Raw genomic sequence first — 17810 nt, 5'->3', positions numbered from 1 at the left:
GTGAAACATGGGCCAAGGCCAGTGTGAGCCCACCCACTTCCTGGGCAATCTGTGTTCAGCCTGTGCTTGTGCTTTTGTGGGTCACAGGGAGATCAGGCAGGCTCAGCTTGTGGGTAGCAGCATCTCCTGCTCTGTGCTGCCTCGTTCCTCATGCTGGGATTCAGGTGTTTTCCCACCCTCTCATCTTTCAGGTTGCTCTTTTGGGGGAGTTGGTGTTTTAAACACACCCTGCTTATTTGCCTCTCCCTTCCCAGTCTGAACAATGTTCTCCTTTCAGTATGATCCTGATGCCACTGATGTACTCGCATGGGTACAGATAAACAAATCAGTTCAAGTTATATTGGCAGCAGGGTGCAAGCTGGGATTCATCTAAATGTCAGATGCAGAGAGATGACTTTGAATGAAACTACAAATTACATATTAAAGAGGTTTTTCCATTCAGTAGCATGCGTCCAATCCTAAATAAAAACTATTCTTGAGCTTTTTTAGTTGATTTAAAGAACTTATGAGCTGCCCATCTAATCTTATCTGCACTTAAAAAATGCAAGAGCAAAAATAACTGAGATGCATTTGTGGTGCATTTTCCAGAGCATAAGTTCATGTCCTCTGCAGATAAACAGGAAGCATACCTTAGATGGTGCCCTGTGTGACTATTCAGTGACCTTTTGCCTCCAGCTGGCCTCTGTGGTTGAAGAAAAGATGGGTCAGCCAGAAGGGAGTGGCTCTTGCTGAAGGAAATCATCCCCCCAAATTGGAGCTGTGCTTCATCACTTCTCCATTGCTTGCTGTGAGATGTGCAGGACATCTCCAGTTCATCACACCCCAGCTCTGCAGGGGAACTTTTCTGGGGAAGAGGCAGCACCTCACTGTAGGAGTCATTCACCCCCTGGGGAACCCCAAAAGCAGTCATATTCCCTGATGCAGTCTGCAGTGTCATTCCCAAAATGCTGCTTTCTGTGTCAGAATCGGGTACCTGAGAGCTTGAGAACAGCTCATTTCAGCCAAAATAATTGCAAATGAGCTCAGTTAGGTAGAAAAGCAGCACCTCAATCAGATTAAGGCAGTATTTTGCCCTGCAAACTGAGAGAGTTGGCTCACTTTGGTAAAAGCTTTCCCATGCAGACAAGGTCTGTGGCTGGCTGGCTCCTCAAATCCTGCAGCTACCTCACTGAAAAACGAGAAGGGTCAGTGCTGGGAGGGATTTGTGCAGAGTGCTTTGCCTTTGGAGAGCTGAGCCAGGCAGGGAAACAAGGGTCTGCAACAGCTTCTGCTGCCTGCTGAAATCCATGATTGGCATTGATGCTTTTATTCCAGCAAAATCATAACACTGCTTCCCAGTTGCACACTCCAAGCAGGGTGATGATGGTTTATTTTGAATTAAGGACTCTCCTCCCCACAGATGCATCCCCATCCCTTCCTTTGCTGAGCAGGTCCTACAGGTGTAGACAATCTTCTTACACTTGTGGCTGCTGTTATTTGAAGCAGAGCTACTGGGGTTGGCTCACACAATATTTATGGGTGTTTTGTGGGTGCTTAATGGCAACTTCTCACCTGTGGTGGCTCACGGGTCATGGCCTGGACTTGTCTGCACCTCAGGTGGGTGGTAGCACACTGCACACCAGTGCCACAGACCACACCAGCCCCTACAGGCATGCAAAAATACAATTTTTCTGTTTTATCAGAACAGGGGGATGCATAGGGATGTAATTTCCTCAGGCTCTGGCTGGAGCAGCTGAAGGGAAGCCTTCCCCTCTGTGCTTTGGGCTGCCCCTGCCACCCCTCCATCCCTTTCCACTGCAGCAGAGTGTTGGGCCGTGCTCTGACCTCCAAGGCTGGAATGATCTGGGTTAAAAATAACTGTGTAAAGAGTTAAGGGGTGTATTTTAAGCCCAGGTCATTTCAGTGATCCAGTTTACAGCACAGCCCCACAAACTCACACGGGTGCAGGGGAGGGGGGAAGGGGGAAAGGAAAGGTCAGGGGAGAACGAGTGGTTGGAAACATAAGCTGTCTGAAACTCAGGCCTTATGAAACTGCACCCCAAAAACACTGACACTCTCTTGTTTTCCTCTAGCACACTGACAACTCCCTTCTCATGGTGCAGCATTGGGTGTTGAATATCACCCTTTCTGATATTTCTGTAATCAAGGCACTAGCCCTGAGCCTTGGATGGCTTGTTGTATCTGCCTCTGAGACATTACATTTGTCATTATTTTTGCTGTATTTGCTGTTGCTGAGTTAGATTGTGCGTGCAGCAATGAGAAGATCCCTGTGAGAGTCACAGGGAGCTTTGCAGCACTTGTGTGAGCACAGGATCTGGCATGATGGGCTGGTGTGAGAACAGGCTGCAGGGAGTCATTCCTGTGATGCTTTTGTGAAATACAGGAGGGACGTGGAGATCAGGGACTGACCCCAAAACCATGTCTAGATGCAGCTGCAGGAGAATTGGGCTGATATTGCACAGGACCAGTACCAAAAATTGTCTGTCACAGATTTCATAGCTGCTGAATACTCCAGCCTTGCAAGGTGCTGTGGAGGTGTTGCTTCTCAGATAACAGGTGACCCATCTGGCCAAAAAATGTCCTACCTGCAGAAGCAGACAAGTCAGAAGATTCCTAGGGGAGGGAAGTTTCTTCCCCAGTGCTGCTAACAGGGACTAAGCTCAGTTTTAAAAGCAGATGAGGAAACATTTTGGAAACAGTTTTGAAATTTACTCAGTTTTATCAACTTACTTACTTGGAAAAGTGAAACAAGCCCCTTACAGAGAACTTGGTAGTTGCACTTCCTTTTTTTTGCAGTCAGTACCATGCTTACATTGATGGTATAATTAAATTCCTGTTTCCAGCTCTGTCTGACATTTTTCAGAATATCCGATGCTCAGACACTTAATTTTATGGAACAGCAAAAGACCTCAGAGTAGCAGTCACCAAATTACTGATGGACTAAGCCTTTAACCTTAGCTCTGTGATTTTAGCCCATGCAGGCTGACCATGCTTTGCTTCTGAAAAGGAGGATCAGCTGCAAAATGCACAAAAATAATGTCTAAGTAATTACACTGTTAATGAAAAAAAAGAAAAAAGAAGAGAAAAAAGGAACAGAGCTACTTCTTATTACCATTTAGAAAAGTAGTGGTGGGTTATTTTACCAAGGTGGGAAAAGTGACCAGGAATGGGAGAAGTTGCATTCATGTTGTGGGACAGGAGAGACCCAGCACTGAGCTCTGGGGTGAAGGAAACAGATGTCTTAGTCTTAGGTGTGGAAGAGGACTAGTTCACCCTCTGGGTTGAAAGTGATAAAATGAGGCTTCCCACCTTCCTCACAGTGTTGGGCAGGGTGAGAGGGAGACTGCCAGCCCAGCTCCTGGAAGGCAGAGGAATTGTGTTCTCCTTGCAGTGCAAGGAAGGGAACTTTTTACAGCACCTTCCCTTGCCCAGAAGACACAGAGCCTGGCACATCACCTGGGGACTAAAAAAAAAACATTGCAAAAAAAGCTGGACACAGCACAGCAGTGTGAGTGCCAGAAGGAATCTGAGTAGGGATCCTTTCCTGCTCTCTATTTCCCGTAATGGGAGAGTCTGCAGCTGGCAGTTTCTGGAGGACACAGCCCCCTGGGCTACTGGTGCTAATCTTAGAATGGCATGTGCAGAGTTTCCTGCGCCCTGCGCCCGCAGGAGCTGCAGCACAAGACACCCTTGGAACCCTGCTGGCCTCCCAGCCCTCATCACAGAAAGGCAGCTGTGTTTGCAGACTGAAATGAAAAGGAAAAGAGAGAAAGAGAAAATTCACCCCGAAAACAAGAGGTCAGAGAGGCCAAGAGGAAGTTCAGTGTCTTTTCTGGGTGAAGGGAAAGGGCTGTGAAAGAAGCTGTTGGAGAAAAATGGGCTCTGAAGGAAGCAACCTTTCTGCCACAGACACTGAGCACTTGCAGCTGCTTAGTTTCAGCTGAGTCCTTACTTCAGGTGTCCATTCTGCCATGCCCAGGTATCCTGGGAGCTGGTATGATGAGCCAAGCCTCCCAGTCCATCCTGCAGTCTCTAGGTTTATTGTTTGCTCCTTCCTCTTTCCAGCCTTCCCTACCTTCACAGCAGGGAGACACAGCCTGCATCTTTACAGGTGTCCCTCTCCACTTAGCCCAAACATATTTTTTCATGTGCAGCAGGTTGCCCTGCTGATTTTCCTACCACACTCTTCCATTCCATTATCTGCCACTTTCCCTGCCTGTAATTACTCCAGTGAAAGGGGCAAAGGTGAGTGAAGGTCACTGGGGTGAGACAGCTTGATAGGACTTCCTTGGATTCAGGAAAGCTATTCCAAAGTGTATGGGAAATTTAACAGGCAATGGCAGACACCTACAGGGGCTTGTGGGCCTGGGAAAAAAAAGATAACATTTATTGGGAGCATTTATTTACAGCTCTCTGAGGAAGGGAAAGGTCTTCTTCCACGATGCCAACAAAAACTGAGAAGCTGAAAGGGCATTGAGGGGGTGAGAAGGGTGGTGCTGGTCATGGGTTCGTGGTGGTGGTACAGGGAGCTGTGAGCTGTGAGGTTCCTTACTGATGGTTCATAGCCTAGTTTTTTGTTATGATGTCTCCACCTGTAACAAAACCAGGATTGTTATCCCTGGCTGGAATAACAATTGTTGGTTAGTTATTCTCAGCTCCTCTGGTTTGGTTTCCCCAGCATCAGATACTAGAGATGAAAAACAAAGGTTTCCTTTCATCAGCTTTGATGTCAAGGCTTTCTACTCACACTGCTCAATAGACACATAGCAAAGAAAACAAGGTGAATGTGGGATGACACCAGGGCAGTGTGATGTGGGAAGAGCTGCATCATCCAGCATCATTCAGCACAAACCTTCTGCTTCTCAGCCTGCTGTAGACCCAGGGGAGGGGAAGCTTCTCTCAGCCATGGTATTTCCTCCTTCCCTCCCCCCTGACCTCAGTATTTCACTGAGAAAAAAGGAGAACAACAAGGGACATGTCTCCAAGCAGATATTGGCTTGCTGTGAGGACTGGCAATGGCTTCTCACAGCAGAACCAGTGGAAAAGCAAGGCTGATGGTGACCAGGGCAGTAACAAGGGGATGGGAGGGTTGAGGAGGTGTATGGGAATGTACATTACTGCCTGCTCCATCTGCTCACTGCAATGATAAGAGGAGCAGACACTTGGCTTGAGACACCTGGTTTGCTTCCATTGAAAAGTTCTGAGTGTAGGCTCTTCAGCTGGAGCTGGAAGGCTCTGCATGAATTAGAGATATTTGAAAATGCTGCTAAATCCTGTCTTCCAGAACCTCTTGCTCTCAGGCTGGCTGATTGATGCCAGATGTGAGAAACTCTGCTTTAAGTCCTTGCTTACTCTTGAACTTTTTACCACATACACAGGCTTGCTTTTCCCAACCTTCACTCACAACTTCTTGTTCCTGGTTTGTCAGAACAGGCCAGCAGAGACCAACTCAGAGGTGGACAAGTCAGCATCACCGTCAGTGGCTCAGCTAGCAGGGAAGTTCAAAGAGCAAGCAGCCAATATCCCTGGAAAAGAGGTAAGGTGTTCTGCAGCCACCAGCAGAAAGTCAAGTGGGAAGTTAATCACTTGTCTCTTTCAGCTGGAACGTGAGTGATCTGAGCATGAGTCCACCTTGGTTTTGGATCTGCACAAAGGATTCATCTCCTCGTGGAGTGCAAGTTGTGGCTATACCTTCTGTGCACTGCTGATTGGTGGATGTGTGTTTTGGTAGAGCCAGGTTTTAGGACAGACACTACCCAAGACATTGCAGAGCTTGGATGGGTGCACAGATTTACCAACAGCAGCAGACAACAGTGCATGCATGTCCTGTTTTGGGCTGGGTTTTGTGGGCAGACAGCAGCAGTGAATAATGAAATAGCCAACATTGATGAGAAAAGAAACTAACAGCAGTGGCAGGTCATCAGCACCTCGCTCACAAAAGGAGATTTTCTCCAGGTTATTACTTCTGTGTAGGTCTGAAGGAAAGCTGCCTCTTTACTCGCCTTCATTGCCTCTTCCCAATGATATTTCAGACTCTGTGCCTGTCTCTGTCACGCTGAAACTTTATTTTAATGAAATGCCACTATGCCAAGCATTGCCTCACACGCTTTCTCCAGCTAAGCAAAACACTAGAATACCTCTCTTAGGAAGAAAGGAAAGTCAGAGTTATTTATGAAAGGAGGTTGACATTTTCAGACAGCCTCTGTATCATTGCACCTTTTTATTTTAGAAGCATGAATGTTTGCTGGTGGCTCTTTTCAGGCACTTTTTAAAACTGAACTGCTCCCTTCTGCCACTCAGCTCCTGATCCCAGCCTGGCCTAAGGGAATCCTCCCTGTCACCCCTCCTTCCTTTGACTGGGTGCAGTGGTGACCTCTGCCCTGCAGGGCTGGCATGCCATCATCTATCAGAGTTAGCACTCCCAGGATGGGAATAGCCAGTCTTTTCCCATGCACTATTTTTTTCCCCTCCAGTCGCCAGCACAGCACTCTGTCCATCCCATTACAGTAATTTCCTCTTTTGAAGGTATGGGATTTAATTGCACTAAGTCCCTCACCCTTCAGAAGGCAGAAAGTTCCCAGACCTCTCTTGTGTTATCTGCAGACCTCTGCTGCTCCCAAGCCAGGGCAGCTTGGAAGGGCCTCACAGTGCAGAGAAACTCATTTTCTCCAGAGACAGAGGAGGACAAAGTTTCCTGTCTTTTCTCTCCAAGCCATCTGTCATTTCCCCACCAGCTTTCTCAAGCTGGCTTCAGATTAATGGCCCAAGGGATGGTCTTTAACCCTTGCTTGGTCCATGCCAGCAGAGGGGAATCCTGTCTACCAGGCAACCTCTGACACATCACTGTGGCAGAATGCTGGGGTTTCCACAAGACACATTATTTCTTCCTAGCATGACACAAGGATAAGGGCAGGGCTGCCCTGGGCTGCTTAGAGATGCAGCAGTGCCATGGCTGGGTGCAGCACCTCAAGAATTTGAGTGGCCTCAGGTGCACAGGTTCTCCAAGACAGCCAGTTGTACAGAGAGCAAAGATGCCATAATCCAACTTTTCCCATGCCAGCCTGGGAGAAGGTAACAAAATTATCCAAATACTTTACTGTGGATATTATCCAAGATTCCAGATATTAACCAGTTATTTTGGATTATTTTTTTAACACATGAAAAGTGTGTTAACAGCTTGGCAGGAGACTACAAACTTGGCATAAAAATAGAGACAGCTTGGCTTCTAGACCAGAGCAATAATTAAGTGATATGCATCCCTTCCTTCCTAGGGAGCTCTCTCATAGTTCTGAGAGTCCAAGGACATTCAGAAGGAATCAGTGTCCCTGCCATTAAGTTCCCTTGTTCCCTCTCCTCTGGAGAATCTATTTCTTAGTCAAATTTCAGGTTGCAGCTGATCCTTGTCCCTGTGTGCTGCTTTCCTTCATTCAAGAGAAATGAATGGGGCTGAAATTCTGTAAAAGTCAGAATTCCCCTTTTTGCCTCAAAAATATATAAGACATAAATAGGAAATAAGGAACCAGGTAGGCAGCTGAGACTCATTGAAAGGAAATCCTGGTAATGACAGGAAGGAGAGCAGTAACAACCTCTCCAGTGTGAAGGGGTTTCCAGCAGGATGCTTTGCAGACAAAGTTTCTGGGAAGGCTTCTCCCTCCCCAGCAAAGAAGAGTGTCTCTTGCACCAAGAAAAAGATACAAACTACTCTTCCAACACCAGGACTGGGCTGTGGATGCCACAAGCACACCCATGTGCTAATATCAATTTTTGCTGCCTTTGAATGACTAATTTGGGCAGGCTGACCCCTGCCTCCCAAGCAGGTCACTCACACAGCATGTCCTTTGGTGCTTGAATTTCACTTCCTTTTTAAGGAACCTGATTTCCCTGCTGCTGAGTTGGTTGTTTTCTTTCTTAGGTGCCACCACATAAGCCAACTCGGAGGAAACCACCCTGCTCCCTCCCCTTGTATTCCCACAAAACTGAGACAAGTGACAATGATGAGCAAGTGAGTACCAATTTAATAGGGGGACAAGGTTTTTCCTCTCTGTTCTCTCCTGAGACATGAGTTTGGAGGTGCCAGAGAGGTCAGGCTGTGCAGCCAAAGCCATCAGTCATGCAGCAGCAAACCTACCCCTGCTCCATGCTGTTCCCTGCCCCTGCAGCATGGGTGCACAGCCATTTCTGCTGCTTTTGTTTTCAGCCTTGGCACACTGATGGGTCCATCCAGTTACCACTGTTCAGGAACCACTGGTATTTATTAGATTTGAACAGGGAGTACCCATGCTGTTTGTTGAGCATAATGGGGTAATAGTTCTTCTCATGAGATTTTTCCATCTTCAGAAAAAGTGAATAATTAATCCAGAGTGGAGAGAGGGTTTGTTGGCAATTTCTTTAGGACCCTTGAATGAGCAGGTCCCAGTAAACTGGCTGCTACTTAAGGAATTTTTCATTCAGGCCCTCTTTGGTCTGTCCTTCTGTATTTCAGGATGTGAGGCTTACCCATCAAATTTCACATTGTCACCTGCCCTTAACAAGGAGGTAGTTCTTTGTCCTTATCTGTGAGCTACAGGCTCTTTCTGCCTCCATGCCAAAGGAACATTAAGTTTTAAAGTGTTAGATTCCTTCCTTTTCTAAAAAAAAGCAGTATGCCCTTTCTCAAAGCAATGCTCTGTCTTTCTCAAACTGCTTCCAGCCTTTCATAGCTCTACCTTTCCTGCCATTTAGGCCCTTCCTGCTTAAACTAATTGGATATCCTTTAACTTGGTACTCAAGTGGTGGCAGAAAGTCTTTCCTCTTACAGAAAGTTCACAGTATTTGCCAACATTAAGGCTTTAAGAGGTAGAATTTTAATCTACCTGGTCCTGAAATAATAGCAGGGCAAACTGTGCCACAGGCTAGATACCTTAGTGGAGGCAATGTGCATCACCTGACTCAGACACTTCAGACAGCAGCCCTTTATCCCCAGAGGATCCCCTAGGATGGCTACATAACAAAAGGAAAAAAGGGTCAGAAATGAAGAAAAATAAACTTCTGTGTGGAAATACTATATGAAGCTTCATTTGATTCCCTACCAGCAGTTTATGCTTATCTCTTCCAAGTTTTCTGCCTTTATTATCTTTCTTCTTTTTCACTTACTACACTGTGAGATTTTCCTGTTTCATTTTATTTTGCAGAAGCGGTCGCCAAATGCTTGCCCCATTCCCAAGGTCAAGGTGAAAAGCTCACCCATGATTGAAAAGCTGCAGGTAGGTCCTGGCAGAACTCATGTGGCTTCCCCAGCAAATTAAAACTGATTGGCATTGGTCACAGCTACTTCCCTTGCAGAGCAGTCACAGGGGAAGGGGATGCAGGAGCCAGGGGTGACAGTGGGGAGGAACCAGCCCCAGCACACACAGAGAGGAAGGCAGAGCAGGTCTGGTGGTGGCCATTGGCACCAGAAGCAGTGCAGTGATCCCCAGGTGTACCCACAAACATGCCAGTGCATGGATCAGGATCATTTGAATCTGTGGAGTACGTGGCTGGGCATGGCAGCAACACTCTTGAGCAGAAGCCTGAGTTTAAGTGAAGCTCTGAGAGAAAGTGAGAGAAACCCTGGCTGAGACTTCCTGCAGCTCCTTGCTCACAGCAGTGTCACTCACACTGAGTCCCCTGCACTGCACTGGGAGCTGGCCTCGAGCACAGGCAGTGACAATCCTGGCAGTGTGTGCTCCAGGCTGTCCTGTGTGTGCCTGGGAGCTCTGCACTGCACTTCCCTCATCTGGATTCCTGCAGCTGCACACAAACACACCCAGCACTTTCTGCCCTTTTCGTGTTTTTGTGGTCCCTGATCTGCACTGCTGAGGGCAGCTCAGCACTCAATGGCCTGAAGACAGAGTGCCCTGCCCCTGACAGCTGCCTGTCCTTGGCAGCACGTGTCACTCCAGAGCCTCCTGGCCACCCTGACACAACCTGAGCCTATTCATAGCACTGTCCCTCTGATGCACCCAAGGACATCTGCCTAGGGGAGCTTCTCAGTGACAGGCCAGCAGGAACAGTTTTGCCACAGTTAATCACAAGCTCACTTCTTTCCATGTCTTCTCACAACTGCACAAGTCATTCTGCAAGACCTGCAGGTCAGGCTGGAAAATGCGAGCTCCAGTTGGGCACACATTGGAGGATTTAAATCTTGAACTATTGCTGGCTGCCTGTTCAGATTTTCTGCCAGCTCAGCCACTGCAGACTGTGGTGGCTTGGCTGGGTCACTGGAAAATCCCAAAAGGCTTTAGGATGACAAAAGAACATGTCCTGAGTTCCAGCTGCCAGGGAAAGACAAATGTCCAGTCATAACTTCTCTGCCCAGACTTGTTTGTTGTCTGTGTCACCAGGAGAAACCCTCAGCTAGGAGGTCTGTGGTTTGTGACAGCTGAGAGATGTGACAGAGCAGGGGTTCCCCTGTGTGGTTGTGGTGTGTAGCACATGCTGCTGTCACACATGCCCCAAATGGGGGTTTTCATTGCAGGCCAATCTGGCTTTTGCTCCAGCTGCTCTGCTGCCAGGAGTGTCTCCCAAAAGCCCTGGGATGAAGGTCCTGGTTTCTCCATTCAGCACACCTCCCTCAACGCCCACCAGCCCAGGGACTCAGTCCCAGCCCAGTGAGACCCCAGTCAGCTTTGATCAGCCCCCAGAGAGCACTCAGCTGCAGTTCTACAACAAGGTAGGATATGCCTGCTAGGCTTTCTCCATTCCACAGGACTTGCTTATTGCTTGGGGATGAAGAGGAAGAGGAGGCTGAGCCCTCAGTCCTGCTGTAGGAGTGTGTATTTGTGGCCAAGAGGGATCTATGCCTGGTTCCAAACAGCCTTTCTGTGTAGCTGTGTGGAGTCTCCTCCAGCAGGTCCAGCAGGGGGAAGGAAGGGGGATGGAGGGGCAGGACCCAGTCACTCAGCTCAGCAGTAACAGGGGGCTGGTGTCAGGGAGTGGCTGTGAGCAGGTGGTGACACACGCCAGCGAATCCCTGAGGTGGCTGAGGCTGAGTTTAGGGAGCACAGAGCATGGCAGTTCCTCAGGTGTCACCAGAGACAGGAGCTACAGCCTGCATTCACCTTCACCAGCTGGAATGCAGGCTCCCTCCTCCACCTGCCAAGGGTACATCCAGAGGCATTTTCCTGTGCTGTGCTTTCCTGTTTCCCATTGCCTGTTTCCTCACCGTGTGCTTCTCCTGCCCCAGGTGCGGACGCGAGGGTCGATCAAGCGCCGGCCGCCCTCCCGCAGGTTCCGGAGATCTCTGTCCGAGTACGGAGACGGGGAAGATTTGGGGGTCAGCTTGTCCTCTCCAGAAAATGGTGCCAGGGAAGATGAGGTCTTTGGGCCCAATGGCAAGACAGAGGAGATGGAAACAGGGAGCAAAGAGGAAATGAAAAAGTCAGGGTGTGATGAGAAGCCGGCATCAAGGACAGGATCCAGCAGATCAGAGGGTGAAGAAAAAGGGAGTAAAGAGCAGAAGAAACAGGCAGAGTCTGATAAGAACCCCCCATCAAGGAGAGGATCCAGTAGATCAGAAGATGGGGAAAAGGGGGAAAAACAGGCAGAGGAAATTGCTCCTTGCAAGAATAACACGGGGAATACAAAGGAGGAGGAAGTGTGTCATGATGCCCCAGGAGAGAACTCTCCTCAGCCTTCCTCTGGAAACAATGAGATGTGTGACAGTCCCCAGGGAGAAGAGCAGCAAAGCACTGCCTGTGAACAAGGAAAGGGAGACAAGGAGAAGGAGGAAGCTGAAGCTGAAACAAAGGGGAGCAGTGAGAGCACAGACACACAGAAAACATCAGACACTGAAGAAGCAGCACTGGCACCTGATCCACAGCAGGATGCAGTGGGATTAGGGACTGCCAGTGAGCCTTCAGTGTCAGTCACGCAGGACCAGGGCACAGCGTAGCTGTGACACACAGGTAAGATGTGATGGTGGCTCCTAAGGCACCTGAGGGTTTTGCTGCCAGCAAAAATGGCAACTGTGACAGAACACAACGATTTTGCTCCTCCCCACATGTCCAAAGCCTCAGATGTTAGGGCTGCAGAGACTGTGAGGCAGGGTACTCAAAACAACCAGCCCTCCTGGGTGGTGTTACAGAGAGGATGGAAAAGAAGCAAAGCTGATTCTGGATTCAGTATAATGGAGAGGCTCTGCTCACCAGGCACCCTCCTGCATTTCTGTTTTGAAAGCAATCTGAAAGTACTTGCAGTAAAAAGCACATTTCCCCAGCTGTAACCATGTATACACTATATCAATATGACTCCTTATATATAAATATTTATATGTGTGCACACATTGTATGTATACATGTGTACATATATATACACTCCCTATGTGTTTAGCTTGTTAGCTTTCCAGCAAATGCAGGGCACGCCAGTTTCATGGTCAGCTCTGAAAGCATGCAGGTATGGGCCTTTGCCACTGAAATAAACAGGATTTCCACTGGCTGAAGCAGCCTTTGTTCCATACACCTTCTTGTGTGTTCTGCAACCACTGATAACATAGCCAGATGCCTGAGGATATGTCTCATCCCACCTCAACCACCTACTCTTCAAATGCTTCCTTGGTTTGGCAAGGAGCAGCTGAAGGAAGGATTCTGGTGCTTGGGCTGCAGCTCATCTTAACATAGAAACCACCAAAGCACCCCCAGGGCTTCCAAGCACTGTCTTTGCTTAGATCCATTATTACTTTTCATTATTTCCTTACTTATTTTCCCCTCTCAAAAGGACATACCCAATCAGGGCAGAGGAGATTTAACATGTGGATAGGAGCCACCTAACCAAATCAAGATGGAAACTACTGGAAAACCTTGAGTGGCAGGAGAGAAGCAGAATGCAGAAATCCCCTGAGGTCCAGACTCATCACAGAGCTGAGTGGCCACATCGTATTTTGGGACAGCTGGAAAAAGAGACTGTTTGGAATCTCTTCAGAGTTCAAGACTCAGGTGTTGGCTGGCATTCCTTGGGAATATTTGGGGACTAAGAGACCTGACACTTGCTGTCCTGGAGTTAGCTGCCACCACCACTCACAGTCCTGCTTCTTCATCCTGCTCCAAAATGTCTTTTTCTCCTCCCCTGCATTGGTCTCAGATGAAGTTCATCAGTTACGTACATACATACACGTATGGTGCCTTTTTGGTAGCTTCTTTTAAAGTACTTTGGGTTTTAAACAGTTTGTTTTCTCCATGTGTGCTGTATGGCAGACAATGTGAGCCCTGGACATGGAGAAAACTCCTGGAACATTGATTATAAGAATACATAAATATAAAATATATAAATAAAATCCCTCTGTAGTGGAGCTGATCTGTGAAACAGCCACCTGTGGTAGGCTGGTAGGTCTTGTGTGCTTCAGCTTTGAGGTGCTTTTAGTGTGGAGGAAAATCACAACCAGCAGATTGTATGCAAAGATGTGCTGAGTAGGTCAATAGGGCAGGTCCTCTTATCTGGCTCTGGGCTCCATTCCAGATTTAGAAGGGCTGCTTGTCCATCAGCCTTTCTCACTTCCAAACTCTATCCAGTCTGTGATGAAACTTCTGGTGTGTGGCCACCAAGAGCCACTCATTATAGAAAGCATCCCAGCTTCCTGGAAGGAGCCAATTAATTTTGTGCAGGTCAAAGAAGAAGTCCTAGCTGGCTGAGTTTCCAGTGGAGTTGCCAGGCTGAACTGTCCAAGCTCAGGCAGCCAGTCCCTCCAAATTACTTAGGCCAATACTAGATTTGTATTCACTCCTTGACTACTAAAAGTCAAGGGCTAGCAGTCACTATGATTTTAATCTGGACAGTTTCTGGGGTGAGGTGGATGTCAGATCTCACTGACCAGTCTCCTGACAGCAGTGCCTGAAGCTGTGTTGGCCACACGGAACAAAATGTCCATCCAGTGACATGGACTGAGGCCACACTTGCTGAGAGCCAGCAGCACTTGCCCTCCTGAATTACCATGAGCAAACACGACCTCCCCACCCTTTTGAGCCATGCTGTGGAGCATTGTTGCCTTTGGATCCACTTTAATCTGCTTGCTCTAGCTTGAGTGGCAGGGCAGGCTGCCATCATTGGCTGTGCCCTGTTTCTTCTCTCAGCAGTGTCCCATGTGAATGTGAGTGGTTGTGCCTTACTGTACATGCAGATACGTGTGTGCCTGTATGTGTGTCCCCAGCACGGGAATGGAAATCAGAGGGAGAAACGGAATAAATAAATGGTGGAATAAAACCAAAGCAAAACAAAAATCCGTGTGTTTTCTTTCCTCCTGGGGAGATGAAGAAGCCCGAGGAAAAGTGGACAGAACTGGTAACAGCAGGCAAAAAAGGGGTGAGATTTCCAGTGGCATTAGGACTTCAAAATGTACATTTAATACAAGAGAGAAACTACTGAGGAACAGGGAGGAATAGACTTTTTGAAAAAAGTCCGGGATGCAGAGGCATGGAAACATGAGGATGTCAGGAAGCATTAGCAGGACAGAGCACATCAGGGACAAACGGGATTCAAACTGTGATAATTGATAAATGATTAGTGTTAATCATAGAAGTTTTGGAGTTTGTATAAACCAGAATACTTAAAATAAGAAAAGAACATGGACCTAGATAAAGGGAAATATATTATTAAACCCATTCTGTTTAAAACCCCGTTATGAATATTGTGTATACCAGTTTGTAAAAGGAAAAAAAAAAATGTTTTCCATAGTCTGAAAGGTTTTTTTGCAGAATGATTTCCTGCCTTTGTGTGATCAATCACACACTATCTGCTAAAGATCAGGCTTCCCAATTCTTCTGTTTTTTATCTACCGAGACCAGAAGGTTACATGACCAATTGTCCCAAGAGCTGTCCCACGGAAGTTTGGAAGTTTCTTTGACCACCGCTGCTTACCTTGCAGAATTACTGCAACAAAACAATAACAATTCTCGATTACTACAAGGAAAACCACACTATAAAAAAGGAGCTGCAAACCAAGTTGGGTGGAAGCGTGGGGTGCGCGGTGACCCCTCACATGTTCCCCAGCGCTGCGTTACTCTATCTATATAAAATAGAGCAATCTAAATTTTGCTGAATATCGAGAGTTTGTTTCTCATTTATAACACAACCAGGAGGGTGCGGTGGAGCCCATGGCAATGTCTGCGGCGGTGCCGTGAGCCTTGTCCCGCCCGTGATCGGCCCGGGACGGTCCGGGCGCTCCCGGGACACGCGGGTGGCCGGTGCGACCCCCCCGCGCCGCCAGGGGGCGCAGCGCGCGGCGCGGTGCGGCACGAACCAAGCCCGCTGCTGGGGGGGTGTGTGTGTGTGGGATGTCCCATTCCTCCGCCGCCCCATCCCTAGGAACGAGCTCGCCCGGCTTCCAGCGCCACCGTGCGCGCGGAGCCGGAGTGGGGATGGCACTGAAGGCTGCGTTGTTCCTGCGCCCCTCGGGGGAAAGGCAGCGAGGCACCGCGGGGGCCGTTGCACACCCCGCGGGGACGCGGAGCCATCGCTAACGAGCTGGGCCGTAGGGTCGGGGGAGGGAGATGCCAGGGATTATCCTGCGAAAGGAGACGGAGGCGGCGAGCAGCGAGAAATGGGCGCAGCCCCCGCAGTCTGGGAGAGCAGCGATGAGTTCCGGAGAGCCGGGCAAAGCCGCTGGTGGCGGTCAGCGAGGACAGACCCGCACAGACACCGGCGGAAACGACCGAGACGGGAGGAGGCGGGACGACAATGAAGGGGTGAGCTGGGAAAGTTCCTACAGAGCGGCTCGTTGGTCTAGGGGTATGATTCTCGCTTCGGGTGCGAGAGGTCCCGGGTTCAAATCCCGGACGAGCCCGCTGGAGGGGGGGCGCGGTAGCGCTCCTTGTTTTGCCGCCGCGGGGTCCGGCTGCGCTTTTGCGCCTCAGCCCCGCCCGCAGCGGCACCGGGCGCGGGAACGGCACGGTTGAGGTGCCGAGGTTGTGCCGCGCGGAAGGGCGAGGAGCGGCCCCGCAGCGCCGGCTCGGGGAGGGGGAAGGCGGGGATCTCCCTGCCTGCCTGCCTGGGAAAAATGGGAGTAGCGACGCTCGGTGCGAGACGAAGAGGAGCAGCCGGTGCTTGGTAAGTTCTTAACGTTTTTTGTGCGCTGAAAAGGAACGAGTGGGTCTCATTGTCAATTGCGTCCCTGTCGCTTCGCTGTGCGCGGGAGCTGCCGCTGCTGCGGAGAAAGATTTATGAAAAAAGGAAGGAAAAAAAAGCTGGGCTCGTCCGGGATTTGAACCCGGGACCTCTCGCACCCTAAGCGAGAATCATACCCCTAGACCAACGAGCCGCCGTGAGAGTAACTTTCTCTCCCCTGCAGAGGAACCCTCCAATGGCGCCGCGCGGCCCTGCCCGGGACAGCTCCGGCCTGTCCCGATCCCTGCCGTGCTCCCGGCTCCTGAGGGACACCGGCGCTCCCCGGGGCAGCTCCGGCCTGTCCCGATCCCTGCCGTGCTCCCGGCTCCTGAGGGACACCGGCGCTCCCGGGTCACTGACGGCGCCGCGGCAGCCCTGTCCCCCTGTCCCCTTGTCCCCCTGTCCCCCTGTCCCCTTGTCCCCCTGTCCCCTGTCCCCCTGTGGGTGCGATGCTCGTACGCGGCAGTCAGGCCACAAACCCCAGCGCGGTGAGGGGCCAATTCGTGGTTCGTTCCCATAATTTCAAACTGTACCGCGGCCGAGTAGAGGCAACGCTACATTTTACTTTCCTAACTTGCAGGTGATGATTTGATGCAGACATGCTTCAATAGAGAGTCTTGGAATGTCAGGAAGACTAATGATTGAAGTTGTTCTTAGCATCCATTCAGTGCTGGAATAGCTCATCATTCCCATCCTTTTCCATCCTAAATTTTCCTGAGAATCCTTGCATAGTGGGCAGTCCAGGGCATTCTTCTCAACCAAATGATGAAAAAGCCAGGTTATGGAAGACAAGACAGAGGGGATCTCGTCAATATGTATAAATACCTCACAGGTGGGTGGCAAGAGGATGGTGCCAGGCTCCTTTCAGTGCCAGGATGTGGCCACAAACTAAATTGCAAAAATTTCCACTCAGAGCATTGGAACAGCTACCCAGGGTGGTGATGGATTCTCCTCTCTGGAGACATTTAAACCCCACCTGGACATTCCTCACCTGCTCAAGGTGACCCTGCCTTGGCAGAGGGGTTTGGGCTGGGTGGTCTCCAGAGGTCCCTTCCAGCCTCAACAACACTGTCTGTGAAAAATAATTCCCAAACTCTTCAAAGCCTGTGTGCAATTACTGTGCTGCTGCTAGCTCTTGAGTTCTGAAAAAGAAAAAAAACAACCCTGCATTTCTATTTAACCAAAGTAAACATGAATGTGGCATTATCTGTTAGTCACAGTTTCTTCCAGCTTGCAGAAGAAAAAATATTGTTGTATGGTAGACACAATGCTTTCTTGTACAAATAGAGCCTGTTTTTTTCCTTTTTCTCTCATGTTCTAATTCAAAACGAGTGTGTTGGGTGGGATATTTCTTGCAGGAGTGATTATCTCTGCACACTCAACAGTGTATACTGTACAATTCCTCTAGGATGTACAGAGATGCAGGCTAAAGAGAAAACAATCAAAACCATTAAAAATGTAAAATTACTCTAAATATATTTTCTTCTCCTCCTAGAAATTATTACTCCTTTTTTTTTTTTTTTTTAACATCAAAATCCTCCTTGCTCTCTGTGGCAAGCTACTGGAGACCTCTCCAAAACCAAAGGATAACAAGGATAACAAAGGTCAGTCAATCAGAGTTTCCATGGAAAGGAAGAGCTCTGAGGAAGTATTGAGGAAAAAGGGCTTGGGATAAAAGTCTTATCATTGCCTATCAGTTC

At 49.0% G+C, this 17810-nt stretch overlaps 1 protein-coding gene across 6 annotated transcripts in view; it reads left to right on the top strand.

Moving 5' to 3' along the window:
* RCSD1 (RCSD domain containing 1) overlaps positions 1–14916 on the top strand; it is a 30001-nt gene extending 15085 nt beyond the window's left edge. The window contains exons 3-8 of one of the 6 annotated variants that reach the window (XM_079308039.1): positions 5434–5536; positions 7913–8002; positions 9171–9242; positions 10496–10690; positions 11204–11924; positions 12733–14704. In XM_079308039.1, coding sequence (XP_079164165.1) covers positions 5434–5536; positions 7913–8002; positions 9171–9242; positions 10496–10690; positions 11204–11911 — 1168 coding nt within the window. In that variant the 3' untranslated portion in view covers positions 11912–11924; positions 12733–14704. Of the gene's footprint in view, positions 1–5428; positions 5537–7912; positions 8003–9170; positions 9243–10495; positions 10691–11203 lie in introns of all 6 variants that reach the window. The other 5 variants (XM_079308042.1, XM_079308038.1, XM_079308041.1 and 2 more) reach the window with 5 other exon arrangements.
* The last annotated feature ends 2894 nt before the right edge of the window (positions 14917–17810 follow it).

This window comes from Erithacus rubecula (genome assembly GCF_903797595.1).
Source record: "Erithacus rubecula genome assembly, chromosome: 1".
In the NCBI taxonomy this organism is placed as follows: Eukaryota; Metazoa; Chordata; class Aves; order Passeriformes; family Muscicapidae; genus Erithacus; species Erithacus rubecula.
Note: the sequence above shows the minus strand (reverse complement) of the source record. Positions and strands in the feature narration are given on the sequence as shown.